The 18,717-nt window shown below is 44.0% G+C and overlaps 1 protein-coding gene across 1 annotated transcript in view; it reads right to left on the reverse strand.

Moving 5' to 3' along the window:
• Positions 1-6,105: 6,105 nt before the first annotated feature.
• The window catches only part of EEIG2 (EEIG family member 2), a 30,153-nt gene continuing 17,541 nt past the window's right edge, over positions 6,106-18,717 (reverse strand). The window contains exons 8-11 of the mRNA XM_066597198.1: positions 12,664-12,847; positions 12,204-12,331; positions 11,244-11,313; positions 6,106-9,948 (exon numbers count right to left, since the gene is read on the reverse strand). Coding sequence (XP_066453295.1) covers positions 9,906-9,948; positions 11,244-11,313; positions 12,204-12,331; positions 12,664-12,847 — 425 coding nt within the window. The 3' untranslated portion in view covers positions 6,106-9,905. The remainder of the gene's footprint in view (positions 9,949-11,243; positions 11,314-12,203; positions 12,332-12,663; positions 12,848-18,717) is intronic.

Below are 18,717 nucleotides of genomic sequence, written 5' to 3' on the forward strand. Positions count from 1 at the left end.
AAAAAAAAAAAGCTATAAAAGTTTAAATCACCCCCCCTTTTGCCATATCAATTATTAAAAAATCTAAATCATAAAATAAAAATATGTATTTGGTATCGCCGTGTCCGTAAAAGTCCGATCTATCAAAGTAGTGCATTATTTTTCCTGCACGGTGAACGTCGTCCGAAAAAAATAAAATAAAGAATGCCAGAAATACACTTTTTTAGTTACCCTGTCTCCCAGAAAAAACGCAATAAAAAGCGATCAAAAAGTTGTATGTATTCCAAATTGATACTATCGGAAACTACAGGACATCCCGCAAAAAATGAGCCCTTGCTCAACTACGTCAACAGAAAAATAAAGTTATTGCGTGCAGAAAATGACCGCAGAAAATAATTGAAAAAAATTAAATATCTTTAAAAAAAATACAAGTACTACAGCAAAAAAAAACTATATACGTTTGGTATCGTAGTAATCGTACTGACCCATAGAATAAAAATATCAGGTCGTTTTTGTTGCAGTTTGTGCGCCGTAGAAACAGGACGCACCGAAAGATGGTGGAATGTCGTTTTTTTTTCCATTTCTCTCTGCTTAGAATTTTTAAAAAGTTTTTCAGTACATTATATGGTACAATAAATAGTGCCATTGAAAAATACAACTCATCCCGCAAAAAAAAAAAAGCCCTCACACAGCGATGTCGACGGATAAATAAAGGAGCTACAATTTTTTAAAAGGGAGTAGGAAAAAACAAAAATGGAAAAAAGCAAAAAAGCTCCGTCACTAAGGGGTTAAACAGTCTGGGCCTTTTAACAGGTTGTCATTTAGTCTCCATATGCGGTTTCTTCCAGTGTACAAAACCTTTTAGATCGCCATATGCCGTGGCATGCTCCGACCATATAGAGGTCTAGCGAACGCTTGGGGCTTAAGTCTACCTAACTGGGAGATAAAGAAGGAATCTATTCGACTATAGCTGTTGTGAGACGAGAAATGAAGAATAAACTCCTTTATCCCAGGGTGCAGAAGCCTCCATAGGTCAATGAATTTCAAGGAAACGAGAGCCCTCCTTAAAGGGGTTTTCTCATGAAAGCATGTGGGGTTAAGCACTTCTGTATGGCCATATTAATGCACTTTGTAATGTACATTGTGCATTAATTATGAGCCATACAGAAGTTATTCACTTACCTGCTCCATTGCTGGCGTCCTCGTCTCCATGGATCCGTCTAAAATCGCCTCTTCTGGCGATTTTAGACACGCTTGCGCTGTGCGGTCTTCTCCCTTCTGAATGGGGCCGCTCGTGCCGGAGAGCGGCTCCTTGTAGCTCCGCCCCGTCACGGCAATGGACTGCACAGTGAAGATCCCGGCGGCCATCTTACTAAGGTAAGTAAGAAGAAGGAAGAAGTTGCCGCAGCGCGGGGATTCGGGTAAGTACTACCCATTTTTTTTTTTTAACACATGCATCGGGTTTGTCTCGCGCCGAACGGGGGGCCTATTGAATAAAAAAAAAAACCCGTTTCGGCGTGAGACAACCCCTTTAATCTATGCACTGTGGCAGAAAAGAGGCGGGACCTATCCATAGACAAATCTAGCAATGGATCAAAGCAAAGGCTGAAGTATCCTCCCAGTATGGCTGTGGGGCCTCCAGCATCTTGAGTCCAAAGGGTACCTGAGATTAATGATAGCAAATGATTATTTCCCAAATCAGTTTGTTTGTACCTACAGCTACCTTAAGGAATATATACAGCCGCTCGTCTGTTTCTGTAGGGATCGTTTGGTGGGGGAAGTTGTTTATGAAAGGCTATTGATACGCAACATCTCTTGTTAGTAGGGTGAGGATTATGATGCCACGTTGTGTAGTTGTGGGACGTACATTTAGAAATATTAGCATCTCAGAAATATGTTTCTTCACGGGTTATTAAGGCTCTTGGCGTTGCTGTTGCTTGGTTAAGTGTTAGCGCCTGTTTATGTGATGTCTCAAATTGTTGAAATTTCTAGACGCAGGCTCGCTTTTGGTGGGCACCACTCTCATGTGAGCTTTGAAGTCCCATTTCGGTTCGTTCAGAGAAGGGCCCGAGTGTTAGCAGAGTGTTGGGGCTCTAATTGAGGGTTGATGTAATGGTAGTTGGAGTAATCTCCTTTTCTTCTCAGCTGTTCTTGCTCTTTCATTACCGGTACCCTGTAGCATGAAGTTGTTAGCGGACTCCTGTGTTCTTTCCTGTGGCAGGGAAGAGCAGGCACGCCGCAGCGCCATTCCTGAGTGCTGGGATGGTTCAGCTCCATTGTTATGGTGGGTTCTCGCCTCTCCTGGGGCCCCCTTGGGTCACTCAGAAAATCCAGCTGGTTAACCCTTGTAGCATCCTGTATCTGCGCTGGTGACTGGAGAGCCGCGGAGGGGGGATTCCCTCAGCCTGTCAGGAAATGGCTAGTCCTGAATGCAAGGCGCTTATGGTGTGACGGTGTTGAAGGAGATCTCCCCTTCTGTCCTGCCTCTGTTTTCCCTCAAATGCCATGATTTCAGGGCCAAAGTTGGAGGTTCTATCACACTCTCCTTTAACACCGCTGTGCGGTGGGTTCAAGGAGACATGTAGCGGCACCATCTTGGAAGTCAGGGCAGTGGATGAAGGAGCGCTTAGATCTTCCTCTGCATCCACTGGTTGTTTTTGTTTGGCCTTTCTCTCGCCCTATATTCTCCCTGGGGATTTCTTTAGCTGTATTTCTGAGTCTGGTGAGGGTTTTAATCTAAGGAGTAGTAGGAGCTTGTGTGTGTCGTGTCCTGTCCGGCATGCACACGCCCTGCCCTCTTTTGATATATTTAAACGGACCATATGAGGGATCATAGATCAAACACCATGTTATGAGGAACTTCCCCATATCACAATGCTTGACTGTCTTCACAGTGTACTGTGGCTTCAATTCAGTGCTTGGGGGTCGTCTAACATGCTGTCTGTGGCCACTAGACCCAAAAAGAACAATCGTTCTTTTATCAGTCCACAAAATGTTGCGCCATTTCTCCCTGGACCAGTCAATGTGTTCCTTTTGCAAATCAAATTTTGACCTACTCGGGACATGTCGTTTTTTGTTTGGCGGGAACTTGGCTTCACTTCGTCTTCTGCTTCTAGCAGTACTCTCTGGTAAGTTCAGATCTTCTTTGATCTTGATCTTTCTGGGGGTGATCATTCGCTTTGCCATTTTGGCTATTCTTTGATCCATTTGTACAGTACTTTCTTTTGCATCTTTCAGATTTGGGTTGTTACATCAAGGTATCTGAGATCACTTTATCTGAGCCGCCTGTAATTTACTGCACTTCTCTACATGTTTTTCCTTCTCCAATCACCTTTTAATCAAAGTACATCCTTCATCACAAGAATGTCTGTGTGGAACGACCCATTTTCCCCACTATTTTAGAAGGAAATGCAGTATAACCAACATGTGCGACATTTACCTTAAATGACTTCACCAATTTAACCCATTTTTTTTTAAAACTCCCCTTTTAATTAATAATTCAATTACTTGGGAAAAAACAAAACTGACCCAACAATTGGGATGTGCATGCCACTCATCCTATTACTCTACTAAACTTAATAAAAACAGACTGAACTACAATTGGCCCAAGTAAACAGGCAGTCTATGGTCGACTACCTGTTTACTGTGAATGGAGGCTAGCGGACCGGACCTTTCCCTGTCTCACTCCACCCCCATTCATTGGACAATGATAGTTCCTGTGTAAAAGCACATGAACGATCACCTCTAGGGCAACTTGTTGGGCATCTGCACCCGACCGGTATTCCTGTACAAAAGAGCCCTTAGGCACTGTAGTCAAAGAACACAGATCTGCCCTAATAGAGCTGAGCAAAAAGCAGCCAAAGGGCAAGATCAGAGGAAGAGAAATAGCAGGTTATCACTTCCTGTAGGTACTAAACTATTAATTTTGAGCTCCTGGATGGAGGGTCACTTTAAACACAGAACAGGTCCCAAATAATTGAGAAATTAGACTACCAATGCAAGCTATTGTACTAAGATACTAAATGCTGCTTGTATGAGCACCACTGGCCAATCCTAGCAGGTGAAGTGTCTTAGACTAATGTTGCATACAAGTACAGAGTGTCCATCAGAGAAGTGGTGCGGCCATCTTTGTCCAGGTCCGGAGGGTTGCTTTAAAAAGCAAGAGAAACAATCCATCTGATTCAAAATTAGGAAATTTGAAGTGAATGAACTTGCAGAGATTATTATTAGGCTCATTAAATTCGATTATCTGCTTCAAATTGATTTGGCCAATCCACAGATTTCCCAGTTGTGGCCCTTTTACACACAACAATTATAGCTCAAAAGCCATCTTTTGAGCGATAATCATTTTGTGTAAATGTGCCCATCTTTCACTTTTCTGTCGTATGATGATTTTACGTTTGGCCTAAAATCCATTGTTCGGCAGAAGAGCTGATAGCAGGGACTTCACGTTGTGTTCTCCACATGGAGCGCTGATAACATTGCCTCAGCTGTCAACCCCGTGGCAGCACAAAAGGAAAGTATTGAGAGAACAGACCACCCGCTATTGTCTAATTAGCTCACTTTTGTTTGCATGTGTCTACTTTTGACTTGCCTTAAATTGGCCATTCACTGAAAATGGCTTACGGCCAAATGTTATCTACCCCGACTCCCCTATGAACAAGGAGAGTGTCATAACCCAATGGCTGACCCTTTTGATAGCACTGATCTCTCAGGAGAACAGAGCATTGGTCACTCAAACCCAAAATGCTGGATGTTTCTGTTCTCTGACAATAGACATAGGAGTCCTGGGTTTCTTCCCGGAACATTATGTGAGGGGGGTTTAAAATTTCATATTTTTCTGTTCCTCTTACTGAGAACTACATAAAAGAATGGCAAAATAATCCTGCAGATATACCTTTTTAATGGCTAACAAAGACGTGATGTTCTAGCGAGCTTTTGAACCTACTCAGGGTTCTTACTCAGGTTTAATCGAATAGATCCGAAGAAACATCTATACATATAAAAAGGCACAGACATGGTGTGATTAATTTGCACTTAAGATAATACCAGAACAAGATCAGTGGAGGAGTAAATAATTAGTTCACTAAGGATGTGAACGTTTTAGGGTCTCTAAATTGGTGTTATGGGGTCACCAGGCCTGTATGTTATCCCTATTATCCTGAAAATTAGCAGGTAAGCCTATAAAAGAATACACTTTTTTAGCAACAATGGCATTTTGTACACAACTCAGAAAAGGGGTCAGGCTATGAACATTTCGGCCAATCCTCGTATTATCGCTGGGATATACTGACAATCATTTAAGGCCATCCTTCAAGTCAATTCAAATTTTGTTGGTAAATTTCACTGCAAGTTATTTAAAGGAAAGTCTGGCTAGTGAGATAACTGTTTAGCATCATCTGAAGCCAATACTGCATCTCCCACCCCTAACGAAAACTGTTGGCAGGAGCAGGGGCTAGAGGTTGAGTGTCACAGTAAGGGTGCATTCACACGAATGTATATCGGGGGCGGGGCCAATTACCGGCCTTTAGCCCCGCCCCCGTCCCGCCTCTCCCCATTGCAAATAGTGCAGAGGGGCGGAGAGGAGGCAGAGAGGGGGCGGGAGCCTCAGTTCGTGGCCCTGGCTCTTCCATCCTCCCCCCTCTGCACCCGAGGACAACGTATATCGGCTCGGCGTGAAAACCGAGCCGATATACGTTCGTGTGAATGCACCCTAATAGTCATCCCTTGTTGATGGAATTCTGTCATTAGACACCGATACATAGCAAAGCTGTACGGAACATGCCACACCCTGGAATATACATGCCATGACAGTCTTTTCTTGGAAGGTAGAAACAGCACCTTACGTAGGGCTAGTGGGCTCATGGAAAAAAAAACACTGTTTAGGGAATCTGGTTAATATCGGTCAAACAAAGCCCCTCCTCCAGCACCTTGATAAATTTGAGCCACTCTATGAGCCCATTTTAACAACTCTTAAATTAGCTGGATTGAGATAATTTCATTAGGCTAATTCTATAGGGGAGTATAAAGTTAATCAAAAATTGCACTGTGCCCCAGAGTCCCATCAAATGCCATCATTCACAATATATAAAAAACTTTGTCCCACCACAGTATAGATCACCGCAGTCCGAATCCCAAAGACAGATTTATTTTGGAGAGCAGCTGGTACAAAATATCTAGATCAAATATATTTACTGCAAAGTCACTGGTGCCAATGAAGCGTCACGAGAGTACTGCTTTTTAGAAAGGGTCATAAAATAAACACGTATAATAACAATAACGGCTATATATATAAAAATACTATTTTACAAACCAAATTCAAGATTGCACCATAAATGAAAGGCTTGCTTCGCATCAAAATAGGTCGTTTCCCTGTAGGTTCTAGCCAATGCTTCTTCATTCTTTCCATAAAAGTTTATAGATTTACTATACACATAAACACAACATGTGATATTCTTCATCATGAAGTCCCTACCACAGAACCCCCTGCCAAATATAGTGTAAACATGAGCGAGTTAGGTGGTCAGCACTGCTATACAATATGGGTGGAGACAGGTTATAGGTAGTGTAATGTACAACATAGAGCAGAGTTACTGGAAGACCCGGGCTAGGTCCTTCGATCTTACGTTCCCATACAAGGATTATTTTATTCACCCTCTTCAGTACAATACATGAATTCAACTCTACATTCTGGTCTGATAATGGAGATGCATGCCACAGGGAATTAATGGGGAGCCGTAGTTATAATGAAGGGGGGGGGTGAAATGCTATAGATGGTTTAGAGAAGAGGCTGGTATAAATACACATGGATAGAGATGGTACATGATATGCCAAGAAACTTCTGTATATAGTGAGTGAAATAACATCAGATTGAGGAGATTTAATTAGTTTTGTTGGAACTATGCACAGAAGTAAAAGTGTCTACTGGGTTCCTTGTGGCTGCACAAGGGCCCATAAGGCCTCTCTTCTCCATATAGGGAGCCCAGTACTATGAATAAAGCATTATTGTTGGGGGCTCGAATCTTCAAGTTACACCTCTCCTACAATGCACCAACCTTGGAGAAAGCTGCAGCTGACCTGACAGCATGGAAGCCTCGCACTGGATTCAGTCCTATGATTGTCTTGGAGAACAACTCTATTGCACTTTGATTGGAGTTCTAGCATGTTTTTATAGAAAGATATATACTATATGACAAGTCTTTGTCAAATACCACTTTGGACATCCTATTAGCTAAACCTGAGACCCATCTCTGCCCTGGACTAAAGCTCTGGGATGGCTTGTTCCTGCAGAGACGCATAGGAACCAAATCTGAAAAGTTGGTTCAAAGTGGACAATGCATGGATGCTGGGAAGTGACATGGTGATGTGGATGCTGCATTTTTAACATGAACACTTACCACTGGGGGTTTCCTTATTTTTATTTAATTTTTTTGGTCAAAAGTCACTGAGGTGACGGCGTTAATAAGGGTAGTAATATTCTCTACAGCACAACCACCTTTCACGGGGCAGTTGGCACCGATAATCTCTTCTTGGTCTTCTACAAGAGTGGCTGGTGAAAAGGTTTCCCACCCAATTCCAAGAACAGTAATTTTAGGCCTCATGCAGATAACTATGACAGCTCCGTTACATAGGAGGGCTCCAGATGTGGAAGGAGCATCTACGGTATAGCTGTGGGCCTATGGCAGCAGGGAGGGTTATTTTTGTCCACATGAAGCCAATGCTCTATCAGATGTCGTAGAGCAGCAGGCTCAGTGGGTACGGCGCTATATGGAAGCTGTGACTCCATACTAGAGTCATACAGGCTTTGTGCACAGAGCTTTAATAATGCTAAATAAAACAGTAAACTCTTTGGCAAGATTCATTCTTTCCACAACTTTTTGCAAGGTGCCTTAGGTTTCACTCACATGGGGATAGTTACACAGCATATTACACTGTGCTATATCCGCATTCATGTACATTGGAGTATTCAGATGAGTGCATTTTCACACGATTTTATGGCATGCGAAAAAATACACAGCGTGTCCTAGTTGGGTGCGCCTTACTCACCAAAATAAGCCATAGAAGTGAACAGGCCAGTACAAGTACACCGTGAACAGACATGAAAGGTATTCACTGCATATTTGCACATCAAAAACAATGGGCCCATCTGCCTATTTGGCCAATAGGGCCAAACAATGGACCCATCAATACATTGCAGATTTCGGTCTGTGAATCTGCAAACGAGCACTTGAAGGGGATCAGTAAAAAAAAAAAAACTGCTTTAGATGAGGTGACCCAGAGGGCTGGAGAAGATGCAGTAAGCAGACTGGCTGGGGAGTTAAGAGAGTTTGGCAGCAGTTTTGTCACTGCATGGTGTAGGGCTTTATTAAGGATGTGATGCCCATCACTGATTAGTCAACTTTTATTCCTCAGTGCATGCAGCCACAAATGCTCTTGACGCGGGGCTTTTCTATCCAATGAGCTACTGGACAGCTCCAATGGAGAGTTGTGTTAGTTTCTTCATTGGATGTTGCAGAGGAGCTCATTGGACAGGAGAGCGCCTTTCATAAGGCTGTCCCACCTCCTGAGTGTCGGTGCATGCCAGAGAATCAAGGCTGATTTCATCAGTGATGGTGGTGTTAAAGCTATGCTTTAGCCCTGTTCCCATACATCTACACAATGGGGTCAGCAGTTTGCATCAGAAAAACTGCCCGCTCGACTCCCGTTAAAGTTAGACTTTTGGCAGCAGTTATGAGCTATTGATGACCCAGTCTCAGGAAGGGCCAGCAATAGCAGACCGGTGGGGGTCCAGATGTTTGTCAGGCTGTGGCACTCAGGCGTGGGTAGTGCATTTCAAGTTCCCATTCATTACAGTTGGATTTTGGTCTGCATCAGCAAGTTGGGCCATTGCAATAGGGAAGGAGTTGTCTGCTTCAGCAGAAGTCAGCTCCATGCCAGAGTGCAGTGGCCAGAGAACGGCTGATGGGTAGGGGGCCCAAGCTGCAGCCACGCCAACTGCTGTAGGCTTATTGTAGACTTCGGTAGATGCGACCAACTGAGCTGTAAAAACTACATACTATAGGCATCTCAACAGCACTGCGCATATAATTATATCTCAGCTTTTATGCTATATTATATTTAGTTGCACAGCTGATGTGGCTTATGAGTTTTACTCTAGTTTGGTTACTTCTCATTAATCTATCATAAGTCATATCTAAAACAAATAACCCTTGTTGGTCTCAGACACACTAGATGTAGATTGGCCATACCTACCGATTTCACCTAATGGAGGATATCCAGGAACATGAAGATCGGACAGTTGGACTTTAACTGCCCAATCCTTTTTTTTTCCCCAAAAAAATAATCGAGCGCTGTGGCGAGTCTGGCAGCGTCTTTCTCCCCATACACATGCATGCCGATCCAGGCGCACACATGTATGGGAGTGATCATGTTAGCTGATGGTTGAGTAAGTATTTTAGACAGCCATCTAATATGTGCCTTATAGCTACAATACATCATAGCCCATCCTATCTGTGGAACTGACACTAGCGCTTGAACACAATGCATTTGATAAGACTTGGCCTTCTATGTCCTTTGCAGCAAGTCTCTGCAACGAATGCGGCTAATTTAATTAAGATGTCCATCCCAGTCAAAGAGAAGAAGTGTACATCAGTACAAGTGCCCTTACAATCCATGTACTGCGGAGATTGGTGGCAGATCTGATTACTGGGATGCTACAGGATGTTGTGTAGGCTCGACCTCTGCCAAGAAAACAATGAATGTTCATATTCACGAAGACCTAAGAACCCCTCCTGGACCTGCGCAGCACAGCATGCATCCTCAGCTGGAAAATTAAAAACCTGTTTATTCTTTCCATAAAAGTCTGCAAATATTTAAACCATACAGGCTGGGCAGAAATATGCCACCCACAATCCAGTCTTGTCTTCTCAGCGCTTTATGACAACCTGTTCATATGGTCCGGCACCAACCCTAAAAAGGAATGTAGAGGAGGTGGTGAGACATGGACAACGCAAGAACTTTTTGATCTTCATGTTAAGGCAATAGCAAGGAGATTAAAGAAAGTCAGTCCTCTTATTCGTTAAAGGGGTTTTCCAGCACTGAACCATTTATGATCTATCCTCAGGGCAAGTCAATAGTTGATAGGTGGAGATTCTATGCAGTGTATCCCTGCCGGAGTACACTGTAGTGGCCTGGGATGGTATTGCAGGCAGTCTCCATTCACTGCAGTGTGCACACAGTTGTGTGCCGTCAGCAACACAATGGCACCGTATTGTCCAGCGATCAGCAGATTGTGGGGGCTTTGGACAGCAGACGCCTGCCGATCAACAATTGGTGACTTAGATCGGACTTTTATGGAAGCAGCGATACCAAATTTGTAGTTTTGTTTCACGATTTAGATTTATTTTTTCACTATAGATATGGCAGTGGGGGGGGGGGGGGGGTGATTTAAAAGCTTACTTTCTTTTCACAAATAGTAAAAACTCGATTGATCTTATTTTTTACTTTTTTTTTTAGCCCCCACTAAGGGACCCCAACTAGCAATGCTTTGATCACTCCTACAGTATGATATAATGCAATAGCATTACATCATACTGCAATCTGACAAGCCGTCTATCAAGCCACCCCATGGGATGGCTTTATAGGCAGTCTGCTAAGACAGTCCTGGAGCATTTCAGAGGGCCTCCGGCTGCCATGACACCCGCACATCTCTCTGCAATCTCATCGCAGGGGAAATGGGGGGGGGGGGGGGGGGGGGATTTAAATGCCGCTGTCAGAATTGACAGTGTCATTTAAAAGGGTTATTAGTAGTGATCGGCCGTGCAGCTGATTGCAGTTATTGCCCGCGGGTGTCAGCTGTAGTAAACAGCTAATGTCCATGCTGTATGAAGAGAGGTCGCCCTGTGATCTCTCTTCATACATGCCCCGACGCTGCATTACGTAAATGTACATCATATAGTGGGAAGACATTAAAGGGCTTTCCACCAAACACTTATAATCTGGAACAGGATCGGTGATCATTGGGGGCTTCACCAAACACTAAAGTGGGGGTGACGGCAATGAGGAGTTTATATGGAGAGGCAGTCGAGCATGCACATTGCTGATCCATTCTTAATCCATGGGACTGGTGGAGAACAACATCTCCATCACCAGTGATAGAGTGTATTGTAACAGTGAGTGATCGCCACATCTACCGAGGCAAATGAGTCTACATAAACAGAGGCTTTCTACCCCCTGACATCCTGATCGAGTCACGCAGCATTTACCTGTTTGGTAAGTGATGACTTCCAAAAGCAGTGCTCCCTCCGGGTCCTACAAACAGCCTTAGACCTTCTTCTACAAGAAACCAAGAGGAGGGATATTAATACAAACAGAAAGTAGTGATTTGACCACATTAAGAACCAGCGAGTCTGCTGGTCACGAGTGGCAGGCAGATGCTGCATTCTGATAAGCAGACTTGTCATGTTGATCGCATGGGCATAGCAAATATCAGGAATGTGGAAACACTAATAGTCACCGCCCCGTGCTAACGGCAGGGATCAAGAGGAGCCTTCGATCACCAGGTTTAACCCTTTCGATCACGATAAGAATTCCCTGTGATATGGTCATGGCCCACTGAAAAACGTTAGTGTTTTCTGGTCATATTGTCACTTGTTAGTACAATACCTAAACCTGCCCTATTAGTACATGGGGTAATGTAATGGCATGTAGATGCATACACAGAAATGGCCACTTTAGAGATGCTCCAGCTAGTACCACATTGGACCTCTGTTGGCCTTAAGAACTACAGCAATTCACTGAGGCATAGATTCCACCAGGTGTTGGGCTGCCATGCCTACAAAAGGATTTCATGTGGATAAGAAGCTTCTTGCCATTGTCACAGATTAGATGGAGGTACAAATGACAAGGGTTCGTCGAGTCATGCTCTCTGTGCCAAATTCAGACCCATTAGCATGACCCATTCATTAGGTTATTTAGTACTGCCATGGCCATAGCAACCAATGCAAGGCTTAAAAATTAAAAAGGGATTTTTTTTGGCCAAACTAAAAGTGAATATAAATGCTAATGTATGTGTAACAAAAAGGTCAGCTACATAAGATACACCTAGTCTCACAAAAAACAATGCCCTATCTAAGTTATCACAGTAGAGGGAGCAAAAGTTATGATATTTAGAGTGCAACGGAGAAAAACTGTAACCCCTCTAAGTGGTACTTGGTAACACTTACCTTCTGCACTTGAGTCAAGGGTAAAGTCCTGGCTTTGGAGAATGGTTTCTATTACATCATCTGCATTGACTCGGGTAGCATCCACCCTTTTCAACTGAGACTCAACAGAGTCTTGTTTCACCGGAGGCCTACAGCCGAAGAGATGGTATTACTGAACACCGCTATTAATGTATTTAATTGAATGTTAAAAAAGGGAAGCAGGCAGCGCGCCATTATATATATTAGGGTTTTATTTAGTCGCTGACACATTACAACATGAGGAACTAATGGAACCAGCCTTTATTTAGATGTCGGAGTGCTACCCACTTCCTTTTAGACTTCCTGCAGAGGAGATGGCTGGGACGAGGTCTCTGCGGCTTGCTCCTATTTTCTATGTAGACGCAGTGCTAATTGGTTTTACATCTATCATGTGTACAGCTTGCAATAAGCAGTCCCATCATAAGAACGTCTCATACTGTACCTGCTCAGCTTTTCAGAGGAAGATCCCTCTTCCTTTATATCCTGGTTGAAGGTCAGAGTCTTGCTGCCGTCTTCGATTGGTTCTGGAATACTCCCAATACCAGTGGAAGCGCTGCCTACTGAGGTGTTCCTCCGATGGCTCAACTCAGACAGACTGGAAGACCGCGAGTGCCCTGTGCTATATCCTGAATTAAAGGAAAATGTGCAATATGAATTTTTGGGGATTTTCAGTCAGAAAAAAAAATAAATAAAATTCAGAGATCAGAGTTTATGACCTGATACACATAACAGATGCCACATTTGTTGACATAAGCCAAAAGTGTCCTAATAAGTGAATCCTTCTAATCGAATTTGCCGTTTGTTCAAACCGGAAGCAACATAAGATAGCATTCTAAAGTATAACAAAATGCTTTACTATAGGGTTGATGCTACTTGTAGACCATCACACAATACAAAGGTTCTATCAGAGAAGCTCTTCTCACATGTTGCATTATATCTGGCAAAGTTCACAAAACTCTAGAGATGTGCGCTACACTCTATAGCAGGGGTCCCCAACTCCAGTCCTCAGGGACCACCAACAGGTCATGTTTTCAGGATATCCTATAGTAAGACCACCTGTAGCAATGTCTGAGGCACTGACAGTAATTACATCACCTGTGCAACACTGAGGAAATCCTGAAAACATGACCTGTTGGCGGTCCCTGAGGACTGGAGTTGGGGAACACTGCTCTATAGTAGTGGATTAGAGGCAGAAGCCCAGCGCTACAACCATGTAGTCACATGAGCCAAGTCACATGTTGTAACTTCTCAGACTTCAATAGATATTCATGGTAAAAAAAATATAATTGTGAAATAGTTGCACTTCTAGGAATCTGACTCATGAGTTACACCAAGGTTGCAATTAAAATGGAAATTCCTATATAAATATTTTAGGGTTTTTCCTCTAAGTCAAATTTAAAACTAGAGGGAAAAAAGTGTAACATATCCTAAAAGATAAAAAAAAAACAAAAAAAAAAACGGAATCTCTAGACCATCTAGTATACGGGACCTTTTACAGACGCCAATCATTCCGATCCTCGCTGGATCACGGGAATATGGACAATTGTTGAGTGTAAATGCCGGCAGCGACTGAACGATGAATTTGTTCACTTATCGTTACTCAGTTTCTGCAGACAATCTGCCTGTGTGAACAGGTAGCTGTTAGTCTATGAACGCCTGCCTGTTTACTGTGAACGGAGGCGGCAGCTGAAGAGATCCCCGGCAACTCCGCCTGTGTTCGCTGAGTGATCATTGCTCCTGCATAAAAACACAGGAGACCCAATTGTAGGGACGATTGTTGGGCTCTTCTGCACCTGATCATCCCACGTAAAAGGGCTTTATACCACCTATCAGTTGGCTCAGTTTATACCTACATTTGGCATAAACTTTGAAGCCCAACATTCTATTTAGACTACGCCCCCTTCTCCACAAAGGAATTTTGTTAGACAAGTCATAAAAGAGGTATCCGAAAGGGTCTAAAGCACATGGTAAATGTGATAGAAACCATGTGCAACAGTGGTGCCGCAATTTGTGCCATGAAAACCTGAGTTTTCAGTAGTGAAAGCTCTCCCTTTGTACACGCTGTTGTGGAACATTGACCAGCCAATAAAGGAGGAAAGTAAAACTAACAGTAGAAGATATCAATTCTTTTTCATTTACAAGCTTTCTACAAAAAAAATGAAAGCTGCAATGCGATTGGTGGTTGCTTGGGTGACAGTTTTTTTTCTTCCCCAGTTTAAGGGGGTTTTCTGTGGAAAATACCACTGCTGACCTATCAGCTGATTGGCTGGGGTCTGTTGCTTGGGGTCAGCTGAGCCGGTGCATGCTGTCAGCGCTGTACATACAGACGTCGGAGCAGAAGTCTCTGCACCGACCTCCATGTAGTGGCCGGCGCTTGCAACTGCAGGCATGGCTCTCATTGAAGTCAGGCCACTTTAGAGGAGGGCGTGAAGAGTTCTGCTGCTTCGGCTCCAACAGCAAGCGCCTGCTCAGCTGATTGGTCGGGGTCCCAAGCGATGGACCCTGGACGATCGACTATTGAAGACCTATGCTGAGGATATGTCATCAGTAGTATTCTCCCTGGAAAACCCCTTTAACTTTTTGCTTCAAAAAGTTCTCCATACACAATAGTCATCTGAAAAAAAAAAAAATAAAAAAAATATAGGATGGGTTCCTCTGGTAGTTCTACATCTCAGCGAGGTTTTCCTGCATGACTGTGATGCGAAGCTATGCGGGAAACACATCGCAGCACGTTCTGTCTTCCTGCAATATCGCCCATTGCTGTCAATGGGGCCAGCAGCAGCAGCGCCAACCTCATTGAAAGCAATGGGAAAACTCTGCGATCCTCTACAGCAGCTCTGACAGTCATGGCGGGGGATTCCCTCCATCCCCGAAGTGATGAGAGGCTGTTTTCAGATGAAAATGCCTGGGGCTTTCACATGCATCGTGAGGGCTATATCAGGCCGTGGGGTGGATTTGCCACAAGTTTCACACCCTCAAGTGACAAGGTGAGATCTGTGGCATAAATCCATATGCTGGGGAAGTTAAAAACTGGAGCATGGGTCAACTTGTGCAGCAGATTATTTCTGTTCTGTGAGAATGAGACTTATTGAAATTTCATCTACTTCACCCGAAATGTAATACACAGGAGAAAAAAAATAGCATTAAAAATATAACAAATCCTGCAGAGATACACAGAATATATATCTGCTACATGAGTGGGATGTTCTAAGGAGACCGTTTCAGCAAATTGTGTGCGCTCATCTCCCCCCCCCCCCCCCCATTTACATTACAGTGTACTGAACTAGATACACTACAGAACAACCTACCTGTGCAGGGGCGATAGCTACTTGCTTATGGAGTTGGACCCCCAGATTTTTTAAATAAAAGGCATTTTGGTATCCAAAACTAATTTGGAACCATTTTTTGGAACTAGTCACCAACTAGTTGTGGGATATATACCTACATTGTAGTCAAGTTGTACCTTTCTGTTTCAAAATTACAAGCTGCAGCAGTTTTGCAGGGATTTTGAGCAATCACAGAAAACCACTAAACTGCCCCCCTCACCGATATTAGGCCGGCTTCACACGACCAGATTCCTTGTGCAGAATCTGTGATCAGCTTCTACGCAGAGGATCCACATTGAAGAGTTACGTTCTTTCCTTTACACTCTGATATGAATCACGTATTCCACGAGTGGAGGGAAAACAAAAATTGCATGCTCCATTTTGCTACAGACTCCGCATGGACGGCCTCCATTGAAGTCAGAGGCCATCCGACTTGCAGCCCATACACAATTAACATTGCATATGGGCCGGGTACCCACGTCATTGTCTAGCAACAGGGTGGGAAACAAAATATTTAAGAAAAAAAAAAAATCTGTACTGCGCATGACCGATGGGGAGCAAATAATGCAGGTATGCAAGGTCGCCGGCCGGGCTCACAGCTGGATCCCGAGTGTGCAGCCGGCCTTAGGGGCTGTGATATGTAAGAGTGGAGGGTCTATAGTGACTCAGCACTTGGCTAATGCCCATGTTCCCTAGTCACAGGATTAATGGTGCCGGGATTCGTTATGGATAGAGACGGTCACACCATTCAGTTTTGCGGATGGCTTCCTCCACTACAGGGTAAGAGGTGGGCAAGGCCAACAATACTGCAGCCTTGTTATATGAGGCTTCAGAGAAACAGATAATCCGTAGCGTTCAGTAATTTTACTACGGAGACATCACTACGCTGCTTGTTGGCTTGGCAGCCCATTTTCCAGTCAAAATCATGTAAATGAGGGCTGGATGGAAAGGTACAGAAGTCACATTGGTGCAGCTGTAGGATGGCACAGGACACTTCTACCTGATGACAGGTACGGCACAAGTGTGACAGGTGGCCATCAGACATGTCCCTTACGCAATCAGCGAGCGTGCCGACACCACGGCCCGAATATCAGGCATTTACTACATGGCCATAACATTAGCCAGAAAAAGGTTCATTCGCTAGATACTAAGAGGTTTTAGGCAATTAACACACTGCAGTCTTCAGGCTTCATCTGCTTATAAGTGCCGACTGCTGTCAGATGAGAGCATTGTGCATCACCCGACTATACAGAACGGCTTGGACGACACGTGGACAGCGACTTACTGCTCCATATGCATCATTTATACCCCCATCCAATTAAAACACATTGTGAAAGTGTTCTATTTTATAAGGTTTTATTTCCGGATTAGTTTTTTTATTCCATTGTCTGCATAGGACTATGGAGCGGCCATCTTGCCAGAGCTGCAGTTAGCAGCATTTAAAGATCTGTTAAATCATGGGCCATAGACACAATAGGAAGAAGGGACCCACTGACTTCTATGGGAGAGTGTTCTAGGTATGCTGTGTGACTTGTGCAGGGTAGGGGAAGAGGTGAACTGTGATCATCACCTACTGTAAATGGTGGTGATGGAAACACCATTTGATAGGAGGACGGAGATAACCACTACAAGCAGTTGGGCCATGCAGTTTCTGTAACTCCAAAATAAATCAAATAGGAGTTGTGCAAACAGCGTCGCACAGCGAGAGCTCGTGTCCACGGGCGGTTCACCGCATATTACACGTGTTGCCAGGGCATGCAATATGCAGTAAATGGAGTCGATGGATTATCACCAATCTATGCACACGAGTGGGTAGACACTGCATGTCGATACGCATGAGAATAATCGCAGCATGCGCCATTTCTCTGCGTATATCATGCTGCGTAAGCCCTGTACATTGGTAAAGGCAGCGGACAATACATTGCATATGGGCAGAGCTTTCATACATAGCTGTTTCCACAATCTGTGACACTTTGTGCTGTAGGGCCAAGAGCAGTGGGGGCCAGAACTAGAGGCGGGTGCAGGTCCTGCACCCATCTAACGTACCACTTATCCTATGGATATACCATAAACCCTGAGATGGGATCAGCCCTTTAACATACAATGAAGACATTCCGCAGATGGTCGGTGATGCTGCATAAAAACACGTCTTTAGTTGTTCACTTGACAGAAATGTAAGCGGCTTATTGGGTAATCCGCAAACATTAAATCTGAAGCTTCCTGATAAAAGATGGAATCTGCCAACACACGCACCTCCAGTAAGCTCGGCTTCATAGTACGGCCATGTTTAAACAAGGTTAAAAAGGGTTATTCTGAGATGTTGTTATCTTTTCTATCAACCAACAGGGACCCTCAGTTCGGACCCCTGCTGATCAGCTGACATCAAGCGCTGTTACCTTTATGGTTGAATTCGCCATGAACTGCACTGCAAAACCTATCGGACCGCTGCGCTATGGTCAGCGCTTGGTTTCCTCCCGACTGTAATGGCAGGGGCGCAGCTGATTTGTGTGGATCTGAGCCAATCTATTGATGAGCTGTCGGTCATCAATAGAAAGAAAAAAAAGCGAGCCACGTTGCGTCCCTCAGTCCCAATTTTTACAGCAACGAGCCTCAGCACTCACACAGTATCTGAATAAAGGTACACAACTGCTCATACTGACCACACCAACAATGTAGGCTTCTTAGCTCATTTTTATAAAAACATATGGGCCCACCCGCCATGTCCACACGAACCTTATCGGATGGGTTCCTATCTTTAAAGACACCTCCCTTTGGGTCAAAGCCTCTAAATGATCTCAGTATATAGCCAAGTATCCAGTTTTCACTGTCACTAGAGGACCTGGGACAGATGGGTGAATGGAGCACATGAGATGCAGGCAGTCACTCCCACACCAATGCACGTACGAGTCGAGTTAGCGCTTCTCACTTTATTTTCACATACGGTTTTTCGCCTAGAAGGTCAATGACACAGTAATCCCGGTCTAACAGGTGGTACTCAAATACGGTTTTTCAAAGAAGCAATAAAAAGGTGAATGTTAGCAGCATCATATACAGGACATTCAAGCTTATGTTAAGGCCCATTTAGACCCAACGTTTCTGGCTCAAAATTCGCTTAAAGCCATATTTTGAGTGTGAATCGTTGGGTCTAAATGCACGGAAATAGTGCAGTT

This window comes from Eleutherodactylus coqui, chromosome 3, assembly GCF_035609145.1.
Source record: "Eleutherodactylus coqui strain aEleCoq1 chromosome 3, aEleCoq1.hap1, whole genome shotgun sequence".
NCBI classification, from domain to species: Eukaryota; Metazoa; Chordata; class Amphibia; order Anura; family Eleutherodactylidae; genus Eleutherodactylus; species Eleutherodactylus coqui.